Source organism: Polyergus mexicanus, unplaced genomic scaffold (genome assembly GCF_030449975.1).
Source record: "Polyergus mexicanus isolate NDT 795.1 unplaced genomic scaffold, iyPolMexi1.0 SCAF_25, whole genome shotgun sequence".
Lineage (NCBI taxonomy): Eukaryota > Metazoa > Arthropoda > Insecta > Hymenoptera > Formicidae > Polyergus > Polyergus mexicanus.
The window spans coordinates 2,514,277-2,527,731 of NW_027223345.1; the positions used below are offsets into that span (position 1 = coordinate 2,514,277).

At 42.4% G+C, this 13,455-nt stretch overlaps 2 protein-coding genes across 2 annotated transcripts; both read left to right on the plus strand.

Annotated features, from left to right (window-relative positions):
- Window positions 1-11,007: 11,007 nt before the first annotated feature.
- Window positions 11,008-12,288, plus strand: LOC138943075 (uncharacterized protein PF3D7_1120000-like). The gene has a single exon (XM_070313590.1). The coding sequence runs from the start codon at window positions 11,008-11,010 to the stop codon at window positions 12,286-12,288; it is 1,281 nt and encodes a 426-aa protein (XP_070169691.1).
- A 77-nt stretch (window positions 12,289-12,365) lies between these two features.
- On the plus strand, window positions 12,366-12,944 carry LOC138943076 (uncharacterized). The gene has a single exon (XM_070313592.1). It carries the CDS (start codon window positions 12,366-12,368, stop codon window positions 12,942-12,944), a length of 579 nt encoding a protein of 192 aa, XP_070169693.1.
- The last annotated feature ends 511 nt before the right edge of the window (window positions 12,945-13,455 follow it).

The following is a 13,455-nucleotide window of genomic DNA, read 5'->3' on the forward strand; positions in this document are numbered from 1 at the left end:
GATGGTAGTCATATAAGATGAAGCCTTTCAGCAACAATTTACCACCTGGTGGTTGTAGAGATGCTGAAGCGTGACGACTGGTCCGTCGCACGCGGATGTGCGAAGACGCACTATAATTTTCACTTAACAGTGCCGCGCGCTAAGCGTGCGACAACTATGTGTAACTGCGGATTACGCAGGACGCACTCTGAGGTGCGGAGTGCTAAAGAGCACAAAGATTGCACTTAAGCTGTGCAAAGCGCTAAGAAGCGCGAGATTTGCGCGGCACTGCGGATTACGCAGGGCGCAATAATAATGATACGTTGTGCTTAAGAGCACAACTTTAATAATGCAAAGGAATGCAAAGTTGACTTCGCGCACTTTATTTTCCCGGAAGTCCTTTCAACGCACTCGCGTTATTATTTACGGCAGCGGAATGCGGATAGATGTTTTGATATCGCGCACCGTCTCCGTCTCGCGATAGTTTTTATAAGTGCTGTTACCTTAGCGTGTCAGCGTTCTCACTCGCACTCCGCGAACTGATTACCGAATCACTATCTGTTTTTCCAAAATCCGGCTCGAAGGACCATTTAATGTAGCCGCGCCTTCGATTTACACGTCCACATTAACAGAATTTATTTGTTTCGCCGATCGGAGAGATAGGACGTAATTGATTTGTCCGGGTTTAGTTTGTTGAACAGTATTTATTCCTTTCGACACCAACTCCCGGACCGTCTTAGGTAATCGCACGCGACAGCAAGATATGAGCGGACACGCGAATTATCGTTTAATTATAACTTTATGAGCGTGAGGCGTTCGGTGTGCTCCCGGTGAAGGCTTGCGACGAAGTGTCTTAACGAAAAGCCTTCTCGGCGATCCACGTACAATAGTCCTGGTTGATACGGGTACTACAAAAAAGGAGGAATTTCGATCGTTCGATTCCGAGAGCCAATCGGCTATCGACAACGAGGTGTTTGTCAGAATCGAACGATACGAAGAAACCGCAAACACGGAATGAAAACAAGGCTTCGCACGTAACGTCTCGCTTTAGAACGTTCGAGAAACGAAATTAATAATATAGTTTATAAAACGCTTACTTTCTTGAACAGATAGATATGCCGTTAATACGCTCGAATCTAGTAATTCTGTTCAAACTCATAGGAAACTTAACGCCCTCCAGATTCAGCCAGCTGAGCGACGAGAGCTTTGTTCTACATCGAGAATTACGACGAGGAAGAGACGTGGTTTATCTGTAAAAAATCTTGGCGTTCGTTAAACGACGAGTGACGAATCGGGAAACAATGGTGGCGCACGATCTTCTCGATAGCGCGCGGGACGTCGCGACGGTGGACGCGTATCACGCGTGGGCGCGACGAGCGTCTCGAGTCTCTGCGGGAGAGATGTCGAGGCGAACGCCGGGGGAGATCGACCGGAGCGATCAATTCTCTTATCGCTCGAATCGTTCGATTGACGGGCGCGAGAGACGATCTGCGTCGACGTTTCGAACGCGTGGGAGGCGGCGTAGAGAGACGCGAAGGATTTTCGTGGTTTGAGATGGAGACAGCTTTCTCTAGACGCGTTTTAACCGGTGCGGTTATTAATTTCGATTATATCGAACCTCTGCGATTTCTCGAGGACGCTAGAGATACCGTGCTCGATCGAATACGCAATGTTATGGATGGATATAACAGTGTTAAGGTCAATACCGCGTTTATCGGCGAGTTCGTCTCGGGCGACAAGATCGGTGTTAAGACTATCGTCACGAAGAATTATCCGCTTCTACCTCTTTCCGACTTGCGAGAGTGGTACGAGAAGCGAGTGGTCGACGCTACTCTAGCCTCGTTGGAGGAATTTCAGGAGCGCGATAGCGGATGGGCGTTATCGCGAATATTCAATTTAACGGTGAATGTGAACAGGTACAATCACTATGCGCGCGGTGTGCCACATTAAATTACCGCGAGAGATCGTGTTGAAGAAAGCGGTAATAAACGTGCGATCTAATGACGATGCGTGTTTCGCGTGGTCTGTGGTCGACGCTCTATATCCAGCTGAAGATCATGTTGTAATAAACCGCTTTCGCGAGGCGGTCGTGGATAACTCGGTCGGGATGCGGGGCTCGTGAAAAGGTATCGAGAGACGAACGAAAGCCACGTGAGGTAGAATATAATTTATAGCGTGTAAGTATGTGTGTATACAGAGTATACAGAGTGAGTGTGTGTGTATAAACGCTGTATGGGTATGAGTGTGTGCGCTTGTGTGTGAGTGAGATGATAAACGAGCGAGTGCGTGTGCGAACGTGTAATATCTAAGTATGATGTATAATGTATCGAAAGTATGTGGGTGCGAACGTATAATATCTAAGTAATATGTACAATGTATCGACAGTATATGTGTGAGGCGAATGACAATGTGTGTACGACAAGATGCACTCGTGTAGGTGTGAGTGTCGGAATCGGTTAGCGGTGTGGTCGTGTCGGTCGCGGTGCATCCGAATTACATGCACGGATGCGCGGCGCGGAGCGCGATTTCGGCGATTCGATATAATATCGATTACGCGAGCGGATCTTGATTTCGGCAGAGGACGCTAACTACCGGGCGATAATTTCGGTCGGGCCGGTGGGCGGTACTTAGACGCGCCTGTATTGATACGGTTGCGTCGATCGATGTCGCGGCAGGATTAGATCCTCCCCCTTGAGCGGGACTTAGCGCGCCGTATTAATGGCGAGTCCGATCGAGGCAATGGCGGTCGCGGAATTACTGCCGGTTCGCGGATAACGTAGTATTGTTTCGTCTGGGATGATTTTCCCGTCGAATGCAGGAGTGCAACGGCCGACGGGAACACCCGTCAATGGTAGGGAACTCCCTACCACTGGAGGATCGCCGTTGCACTTAGGTGGACGGATTCGTGCGAGGTGTCGAGAACTCCCGACAGAGGCTGATTACACCCAACCTCGTTTTCCTCTGTCGTAGAAATTGGAAAGATTGCTCTCAGAGATGCCGCAAACTCTCGGCGGAGGCTGGGTACTCCCAACTCCGTTTTCTCTCTCGTTGAACGTTGTTAAGGATCGTTCTGGATTTCCAGGCGTCTTACAGACTCTGGCGGTTGTGGAAGATCTGGTCTCGAGATGCGAAATGTGCCCTTATTTAAACTGCCTTTTCCGGCAGGTGCGCGTGCGTAATATGCCTGACTGTTTTATGGCATATTGTTTAATGTTGAACAGCCGCACGCGACTCGGGCGGTTTCGGGAACGGTCGGTACGGTTACCCGAGCGCGGCGACGGTTCCCGGTAAACAACGCGTCTTAAACGGCGGTTATAAATTCGAACGTTTATTATCTCTTAAAAATGGGCGCTCGGCGCCTCCGCATTATGCCCGACCGGTGTTTGTCGAGCGGCGGACTTCTGGCGGATCGACGGCCGGGTAACGGTGGAGGGATGCATCGTTACAATGTTTATCGGGAATCTTCGTATCCTCATTACACGACGGTGCTGAATCTGGAGGGCGTTAAGTTTCCTATGAATTTGAACAGAATTACTAGATTCGAGCGTATTAACGGCATATCTATCAATGTGTACACCGTTCGAGATAAAAAGGAGGGAAAAGTTCCTCTGCGTCTCACTGGCGATAAAAAGGACAGACACATTAATCTGCTATATTTTGACGATACGACGCGACGAGATAACGCGGCGCATTTCGCGTGGATCAAGAATCTGTCGCGACTCGTCGGCTCGCAACTGAGCGGTAGGCGAAATAAATCGCATATATGCGATCGGTGAGTACGAATTAAAAGAATTGTCGAGCGATGTCGATAATGTGCGCGATTTAAAAATGTGCGTTATGTCGCAGATGCATGCATTATTTTCGAACGAGCGATAAGTTATCGGCTCACAGCGTGGACTGCGGAAGGATGAACGAGTGCGCTATAGTCCTTCCTACCAAAGACGACAAATGGTTAGAGTTTCGCAACTATAATAGAAAGGAGCGACTTGCATTCGTGGTGTACGCCGATCTCGAATGCGTGCTGAAGAAGAAAGAAGAGAAGAGAACGTCGAACACATCTATCGTTCAGCATCACGAAGTCTATAGCGCCGGATATTACGTGCGATGCGCGCTCGATGGCGTTAGCTCGACTTACAGAGCTTATCGCGGCGAGGATTGCGTATCGTGGTTCGTTAAAGAACTGTACAATTTAGCGCTTCGCGCGAAGACTATTCTCGATACCGATGCTTCTATGACGGATCTTACACCGGACGAGTGGGAGAGATTCATAAGCGCGACACGCTGTAACATATGCGAGAGACCGCCAATTTCGAACTTCTCGCGCAAAAGGGTATATTTCCGTACGAGTATGTCGACGACGTAGATAAATTGTTGAAGACTCGTCTACCATCGCGCGAGGCTTTCCACAGTTCGCTAACCGCGATATCCGAGAGCGATTACGCGCGCGCGATAAGAGTCTGGGAGCAATTTCGGGTCGAAACGTTATAGCGATTTGTATTTAAAGACCGACGTTCTTCTATTGGCCGACGTTTTCGAAAATTTTCGAGACGCGTGTATGAGGAGTTATAATTTAGATCCCGCGTACTATTACACGTTACCGGGATATACGTGGGACGCTATGTTAAAGTATACGGGTGTGCGATTCGAATTGTTAACCGACATCGATATGGTGATGTTCGTGGACCGCGGAATACGCGGCGGGCTATGTCAATGTTCCAAGATAGTCGCTCCGGGATGGGTCTGAGACTAAGTCCACTGACAGTTCAGTGCTCCGATATTTAGGAGTAAAGTGACTTTAAAGTGCTTAAATCGAAGAAAAAAGTGTGCCGAAATACGTTTTAAAGGATTCTGCGTCGATTGATGCAATAAAAATTTTTGCTCCAACTTCAACTTATTATTATTAAGCTAAATATTAATTGTGCCACGAGGTGTGCGCGTAATGGCGGTCGTAGAGAACCGAGAATCTTGCTAAGGACATAGTAAATGCGGTGTGTGACTTAGTCTGGGCCCCGGAGCGACTCCCAAGTTTGTGAATATGTATAATAATTAATGTCTAAAGGTGCTTTTGTCTTCTGTGCAGTGTTTATAATTATATCTAAGTATTAATATATCGATCTTGTATGGGCGTATAAAATTCAATATGTCGGAAGGCCTTTGGAGCCACGTCGTATCGTATGACGTCACAAGGACGTGAAATGGACGATCGTCTTCTACGAATTTACTATTGTTTTATTTTTGGTGCAAGTTTGAATATGACTGGGATTTATTTCTGAATTGAGGCAGGACGATGCTGGCAATTGGATTTAAGGCGAGCAAACGGTAATGTATTATTGTGCTTGAATTATACATTGTTTGCGAGTCCTGACGACTGGCATGAGATGATTGGAGCAGCTTATTGATGAAGGAGACATATGAATTTGAGCAGTGTAAGAATAATAATTTTAATTCTAAAGATGCCTCTTTGTTTTATCTTGCTGATTTATTATAATGATGGCTTAGAGTGTAATTTATTAGTATTCTGAGGTAACAAGTTGCTTGACTCAGAGAGTATCAATTAAGATAGGAGATACGTTCTATTAACTCGACTTAATGATTAGTCTTATTTTGACCATTTTTGGCCATTCATAGATTTAAATAAAACCAAGCCAATGAAAAAACAATAGTTACTATAAATTATGTACGTATAAATATATCGCTTATATTGCACATGAGGTATTCTACGAAACAAATATGTTAAACATTCTATACTGCTCATATAATAAAACAAAGACTAATGGGCGCACGGGATTGGCTGGCGCACTCTGCGAGCGTTCAGTTTGGGGAGTCGCTCCTTTTACTTGACACCGCCGTGTTGGATCTGTCAGCATGTGACGCGTGTCGAGCGGAGAGGTTAATCGATCTCGATGAGGTGCTCGAGCCCTTACTGCGAACTAAAGAGCGAAGCTGCAGCTGATGGATCGCCGGAGGTGCAAGTGGGGAGAGTGCACAAGTCTGCGGTGACTGATTATCCATGGAGAATTGATAAATTATATAATTAACAACAAGCTTCTTAATGTATGTTGATGTGGTGACTGTCTGTTTTAGATGATTTTACTTTGATGAATGGTCTCAGGACGCGGTGTAGGGGTGTGGGCGAATGCTATCTGCATTCCGCTGACACTCCTAGATGTTTTTTATATTATATGCTTTTGGTGATTATGTGTTGGGTACTTGTGTAATTGATGTATTTATGTTTTAGGCATCATGCTGTAAATTGAAATTTACAATATATGGCAAATGTAAAGGGCCATAAAAACACATCTGAGAATTATCTAAAAGAGGTGGAGGAACCCCTTATCGGATCCACACACGTTAAGCACTGCGAAGATGCAGGGGCATACATCGTGTCTCCCCCCTTAAAGAATTGTGATAATATCTGTGGGGTACTAAGGTATAAGTCAAACGTATTGAAATTTACAGATAAATTAAGTGTCGGGGTGAATTAATAACGTTAAGTTAATACATATTTAAGTAACGTTGAGTGTGTGAGTTTCTTGAGTGGAAACATATTCCATGTAGTAATAGTATACTGGAAGAAACTGCTGAAGTAGCACACGGAATGTTAATGCATTGACATCAGGATTAGACTACACTATAGCTGGTGACATACGCGTCAATAGATATAGTGACTATTGAGGCGAAACTTAAGACAGAATTTATTTATACCATATTCGTTGAATATACGTTACTACTGTTGACTGCCAATAATGCAATGCGATACAAGGCAATATAATATAATATGGGATTATTATTATTATTATTATTGCTATTTATTATTATTATTATTGCTATTGCTACTGAAAGACGTTAACAATATTTAGATGGACCCGCTCGGGGAATGCGCACATGAATGAATGTTTTTAAATATTTTTGCTGAACTACTTTGGCAACATGTATGATTGCTTGAGGAGTTTATTGTACAACTGTTTACGGTATGTTAATGGTATTTGGTTTCTAGGAATATGTAACGTGATGGAATGGACAGGGGATATGGGTCCATATTAGGATCATCGTCCTACTGAAAGAAGTGGATGACTTTGTTGTGGACCTGCGTGTTAGTGGAAATGTGGAAGTATTGTGCGACACGAATGTCGAGATGTGAAATCTCCTGAGTGGAATATTATTCTTAATTTAATTGACATCATGAGGAATTAGTGATACTGGATGATATGAAATTGAAAAATAATGATAATTGGTGAAGTCGATGCCAATGAAGAATGAAATTTGCTATTATTATATGGATGGAAACTTTTACCCACTCAGGTGATTGTATTGAACCTTTGAGACTAAATACTTGAAGGTTCGAGATTCTTGACGTACTTGGGAAATGTGAATGTGATTCTGGTGTGTTAGAACTTAATATATATGGTGTCATTAGAAAACCGCGCTGCGTTGCGTCTGTATTGTGTGGTATTAGCTGAACAGCGTATTAGATATTGAAAGAATGTGTCAAGGAAAATCAAAAGAGTGATAAAATAAGTTAGATAAACATACACATGAAATGGATAGTTTCATGCACACAGCTGACTATAGTAGATTCCTGAGTTCTCAAATTCTTGAATTCTTAAATTCTTAAAACTTATACATTAAGAGGACTAAAGAAGTATTTGACCTTATGTCTAAATGTAATTATAACATGAATCAGAGTCCAAATATGAATATTATAATTTAAGTTACTCACTCAGTCGACTATATTAAAATACTAAACTCTTAAATTGATATTTAGATGACTGGGAATCATAGATTTTGATTTTGTGGCTAAATGTGATTATATTATAGAACTTATACACGAATAGCTAATTAGTTGACTTAATTTAAAAGGATGTTTGCGTTGTGCAGGCGGATTGATGAAATATGAGCATTTTGAGATTTGAAGAAACAGGATGTGGATTATAGAAATATATTATGTATACTGCGGTACTGCGCTGCAGTATTGTAAGGAATTACTGATATGAGATAAAAGGGAATTGACAACCAATAAAATTTAATAATGTTAAAATTTAATTGATATATAGAATCATAAGCTATTTACTGATTGGAGTAAATCAATCCAATTAAGCAGGGGGATTTAAAACCAGCAAGATTTAAACCATGTGAGTAAATCACTTGAGCTGAGGATGGACTGTTATAGTTTTAAGTATTTAATAATAACTATAATATTAACATTTAAAAGATAATAGATGTTTTGAAATTGTAATGAAACTGGAATAATGAGAGATATAGGATGGAATAAATAGTTTGATTTGATTCGGTAAAATACTTGGGTGCTGTTACGGTATGAGTAATGGGTATTTAATTAATTCTAATATAAAAGTACTTAAAATAAGCAAACGAAAAATTGCAATAAAACCTGTCAACGCTAAGTAAAGAACAATATGATCCTAGGTGGAAATTTTGATGTTTTAACAACTTAAATACAAGCTGGGTGAAACTTATACCCTAAACTAAAATTGAACTGTTGTTTCTTGTTTTTTGCTTTATGTTTTATGTTGATATGTAATTTTAAGTATGATGGTGATGGGATGTAACAACTACGTACCGCTTGTGCTGTTTATTTTTGCATAATTGCGTTATGACTCTGATTTTTACTGACAAATGTAAATAAAGAATATATATAATGGAGTCGAATTTATTTTCCCCATTAAATTGATCGGATGGAGCACCTCGACAGGGATATCGGATCTGCAAGGTATGTACATAGTTAAGGTGCATATTTTATTTCATATACAAAGTAATATTGCACATTTAGAATATGGTGGCAATAGTCGTAGAATCATAAATGACAATAACTTTGAATGGATCGAGACTGATCCTGTTTGTCTTTTGTGTATATTGATAGAGCCATATTGATCATGATGCCTTGAACTTTGATAGAATCAAGCAAGTGATTAAATTAAATTAAATGATTGTTATCACTTCATTTTATCTGGTTCGCGGTGGACTGAGGGGATTGAATAATAACGGTTAAATAATTGTATCTCTAAGAACCCGGGATTGAGAAAGTAATACTGAAGGATAGAATAACTGTCTTACTCTATACAGAATAAAAGAAAATTATATAGGGTGAATCTGATCTGCTGGATGAAATGCGCATATTAGGTTAGCTTTAGCTTTAGGCCTAGTTTTAAGCTTAAACTTAATTGTAAGCTTGATGTAATAAGCTCATTGGCTGTACTCTGGCCAAGATAACAGCTGTATCCCACGGTGGGGGTGTGATACCTTGGGAGAAACTGTGGTGAATCGCCTGACGTCAATACCTGTAATACGGGCATAATTGAAAGCGTCTGATTGATTAGACTTGATCTAGTAACTAAATACAGTACGCTGATTGGCCGAGCTTCGTTCGACCAAAAATGGTGGTTATAAGTAGATGTACAGTCACTGATGTAGATCAGAAGACAATAATGACGCTTGGCGAAGCCGCTTTCGCCTGGGATTGAGTCACCCCGCCGGTTAATGCGTTTAATGCGTAATGCGTATTAATAACAAATCAAATAGGCCGTAATTAAAAATTTATCTCGATCTTATATACTCACATAGATTAATCGCATCGGAATGATGACAGCGTGACTCTATATCGTATATTAAGTGGATTAGTCAAACTAACACCTATGACTACGTAAAGTTTAGGCGAGTGACTGCGTTCTATGTCCGGGATTTCCTGGGGATATTCACTAGGTAAATTACGGTCGTTTAGGGCAAACAGTCATGAATTAAAATAAAATGAACAGAAAGCCAAGTAAATTGAATTTACCAAACCAGGGGAATTCGGAATCCTCAGGTTTCGGCGAGAGGAGGGTTCTTGACCCTGATCCTCCCCCGTCGTTATCATGCGTAGGGCTAACCAAGGAAGAGGAGGAAAATACTGATTCATTTAAAGCGGAAACTTTGGAGACTTCTGACAAAAGAATACTGAAGGACAACCCTTATCATCGAGGGAGTCAAGAGTTCTTTTCAACCAATAAGGACACACCGGAAGAAATTACCAAGATACTAGAAATATTACTAGATTTGGGTGGTGATAACACCTTTTCTAACAGAAGGAGGATTCACTTGGTGATAGACACGGTTCTCACTTACATTAATGATTTGTCCACAGTTATGAACAAACTAAATTTAGCTAGGAGATATATTATGTCTAAAGTGAACAGACAAGAGGAGCAAATTGAGAATTTGCAAGATGAGATTGACAACCTGAAATCTGCAATAGCAAGAAAGGAATCCGCTACGGAACTTAAAGAACCTAGGGAACTGCTCTCTTCCCTAGAACACTATTACCGAAGAGACCGCACATGGATGGAAGATGTTCCAGAAGATAGGAGGTGTGAGGACTCCGGTAGATGGTCTGTGTCTCCATCCTCTTCCAAACTAGATAATATGACGACTTTGGCTACACTATTGGACAATTCGAACGATTTTCACACGGACGGCTTTTTGACAATGGAACGGGCAGGACGAGCTCGCAGGCGCGGTGAAGCTAGTCGTCCTAGGGGAGGTCACCCCGAATAACAAACCAAGAATTAATTAATATGGACATGAATTTAAATGGAAAAGAAAAGTTACCGCCGCAGGAGAGTCGGACCTCCAGCGACAGGCGGACGAGCCCTACGGTCCCTGAGGCTCGTTCGTCTTCATCCAACGAAGGGCTCTCTCCACGACTACCGACGGGAGTGGAGGATAAACATGCTACCGTCGAGATATCTGAAGATCCGTTAGAGATGACGACTTTTGTCGATTGCTCCTCTCCTCCTATGGGAATTATATTACATCAGCAGGAGCTAAATAGAAGCTTTAAAAAAGAGGTAACTCCGGAACCTGGTAGTAAAAGCAAGAGGAAAGCCAAAACATCTCCGGACGTAATCACCCCCAGTGATGAGGAGAAAGGCGGTAGGAATTAACCTGAGGAAACTCCGGCCAAGGAAAAAGAGGGCTCAATCCACTAATCCTAAAGCTGAAGTCACCGTCGGGGATTCATCTTTGGAGTCGCTCATGTCTGTGGAGACCGAAAGGAGCTCCGAATCGGAATCCAAGAGCGAAAGAAGAAAATCCCTAGAATCTCTGAAAACAAGATCGAGGAGATCAAATAGAATCATTATTTCTTCGGACGAGGAAGAAGCAAATAAGGATTTTGCCCCACTAGACCTGAAGATTATGGGGGCAACTAATGTGGGGGCCTTGGGCCTAGATTGTTTAGAGAGAATTGAAAATATGAGGGCAAGGAGCAAAAATCTACAAGGAGGTATAAGTGGAAGGATGAGAAGAGATCTGGAGAGAGCTAAAGAGGTAATCAACACTCTAATCTTCAAATCCGAAGCCTCCGGGGATCCCGCCTATCTAAAAATTAAAAACAGAGAGCTAACAGCTGAGATAGAGAAATTAAAACTGAAGGATATTCTAAGAGAAAGAGAGCTTGAAGAAATGAGAGCTATAATAGAAGAGCTCAGAAAAGAAGTCTCTGAGTTTAGAGACAAGCAGGATGAACTGGAAGAGGATAGAAGGAAGGCAAGAGAGTCTCAACGCATCACCCAGTACAAATTAAAAAAAGCACTGGGTAAGGAAATAGAAGAAGAGGATCCGATAGTTGAACCTGAAAAAGAAAAAGATACTACCTACAGGGCTAAGGATAACAAAAAGGTACTGGACTTACCTATTGATGAAAAAGAATCTTCATACATGGAAACTAACTCCGAAGATCTTCCGGTGATGGCGGCTGCAACTCCAAAGAGGGATGGACCTGGACCTGAAACAAAAGAAACAGAAGAGAACTTTAATAGGCAAATTAAGGAATTAGTCAGGAGAAGGGCTGAGTTAAGGAAACGAAGTAAGCTTGGAAGTATTGAAACAGGAAGTGACTCTAAATTGCACAAGGAGAATCCACTTCCCCAGCGTACTCCTAGACCTAGACCGAGGATCAAGCCAAATGTTCAACTGATCCCCCCTAGATATGACAAAGAGGGAATAAATAAAGGCAACATGGGTAATTCGAACTCAGATAATTTAGAAAATCTGAGTACCACTGCAGGACCCTCACATTCTGCAGACAAAGAAGAATGGAGCAAAGTAGTAGGCAAGACAAGAGCCAGGAGAAATCAACAGGGCTCTGACCGCGCCTCTGGGACCAGAAAAGATGCGGGAAACTTAGGCAATATTACTAAAACAATTGCTGAAAATAGAGAAGTGAAGGCCAACTTAGGAACTAGGAGACCACCTAAAACGGCTGCGATTCTTGTTACTACCAAAAAGAAGGTCTTACTTACGCAGAGGTCTTAAATAAAGCAAGACTAGGAGTGTCATTAGGAGATCTAAAAATTGACTCGACCAAGATCAGGAAAGCAGCCAATGGTGGTATGATCATAGAGATCCTTGGGCCTGAGGGATCCGCCAATGCAGACGCTCTGGCGGAGAAATTAAGAGACATTTTTAAAGATCAAGCCAAGATAGCTAGACCAACCATTAAGGGGGAAATCCGATTAATAGGATTGGATGATTCGGTAACCATAGACGAAGTACTGGATGTCATAGCCAAAGACGGGGGATGTAGAATGGAAGATATCAAGACTGGTCCTATCAGACCCATGAGAAATGAGCTGTTTACAATCTGGGCACAATGCCCTCTGTCGGCGGCAATCGAGATATCTAACAAGAAGAGGATCAAGATTGGATGGACCCTGGCTAGAGTGGACCTCTTGGAGTCTAGGCCCGTGCAATGCTTCAGATGCTGGAAATATGGGCATGTAAGGCTGGCATGTACGTCTGGGATGGATTTTGGCAGGATGTGCTTCAGATGTGGAGAACCTAACCATTTAGCTCGGGACTGCAATTCCCCCCCGGTGTGTAAGCTCTGCGTTGAAGAGGGTAAGGATCCGAACCACAGACTCGGTTCCAACTTTTGTAAAGCGGACAGCAAGGTTAGCAGACAGGACTAATTTTAACACAAAAGGCCCTGGTTCTCAAGGAGGTAATACAGTAAATAGGGATGTCAATTAAACTCATACAGGCGAATGTGAATAGGAGTTCAGGTGCTATGGACTTGCTTCTGCATCAGGCTAGGGAAATTTCGGCTAGTGTAATGTTAATCTCCGAACCTAGTTATATTCCCAATTCGGCTAATTGGTTCAGGAGCTTAGACGATGCTGCTGCTATCTTTATAAACGTCAACTCGATGAAATATAGATGCCAATTAGCCTGTGCTGGTCCTGGCTTTGTGGCTGTACTCTGTGGCTCTTATTTAATGATATCAGTCTACTTTTCGCCTAATTTGGGCTTAAGACAGTACAATGATCTTTTAAATGAATTATCGCGCTCATTATTAATTAAAACGGATAAAACTATCATCTGTGGCGATTTCAATGCAAAGTCAGAACTATGGGGATCGCCTACTACAGATGGTAGAGGATGCCTTCTAGCTTGCTGGGCGGCAGAGAGAGATCTCCGTAT

Excerpts from the sequence above, each read along its gene's own strand:
- LOC138943075 (XM_070313590.1), top strand. The coding sequence starts at position 11,008 with ATGTCTGTGGAGACCGAAAGGAGCTCCGAATCGGAATCCAAGAGCGAA.
- LOC138943076 (XM_070313592.1), top strand. The coding sequence starts at position 12,366 with ATGATCATAGAGATCCTTGGGCCTGAGGGATCCGCCAATGCAGACGCT.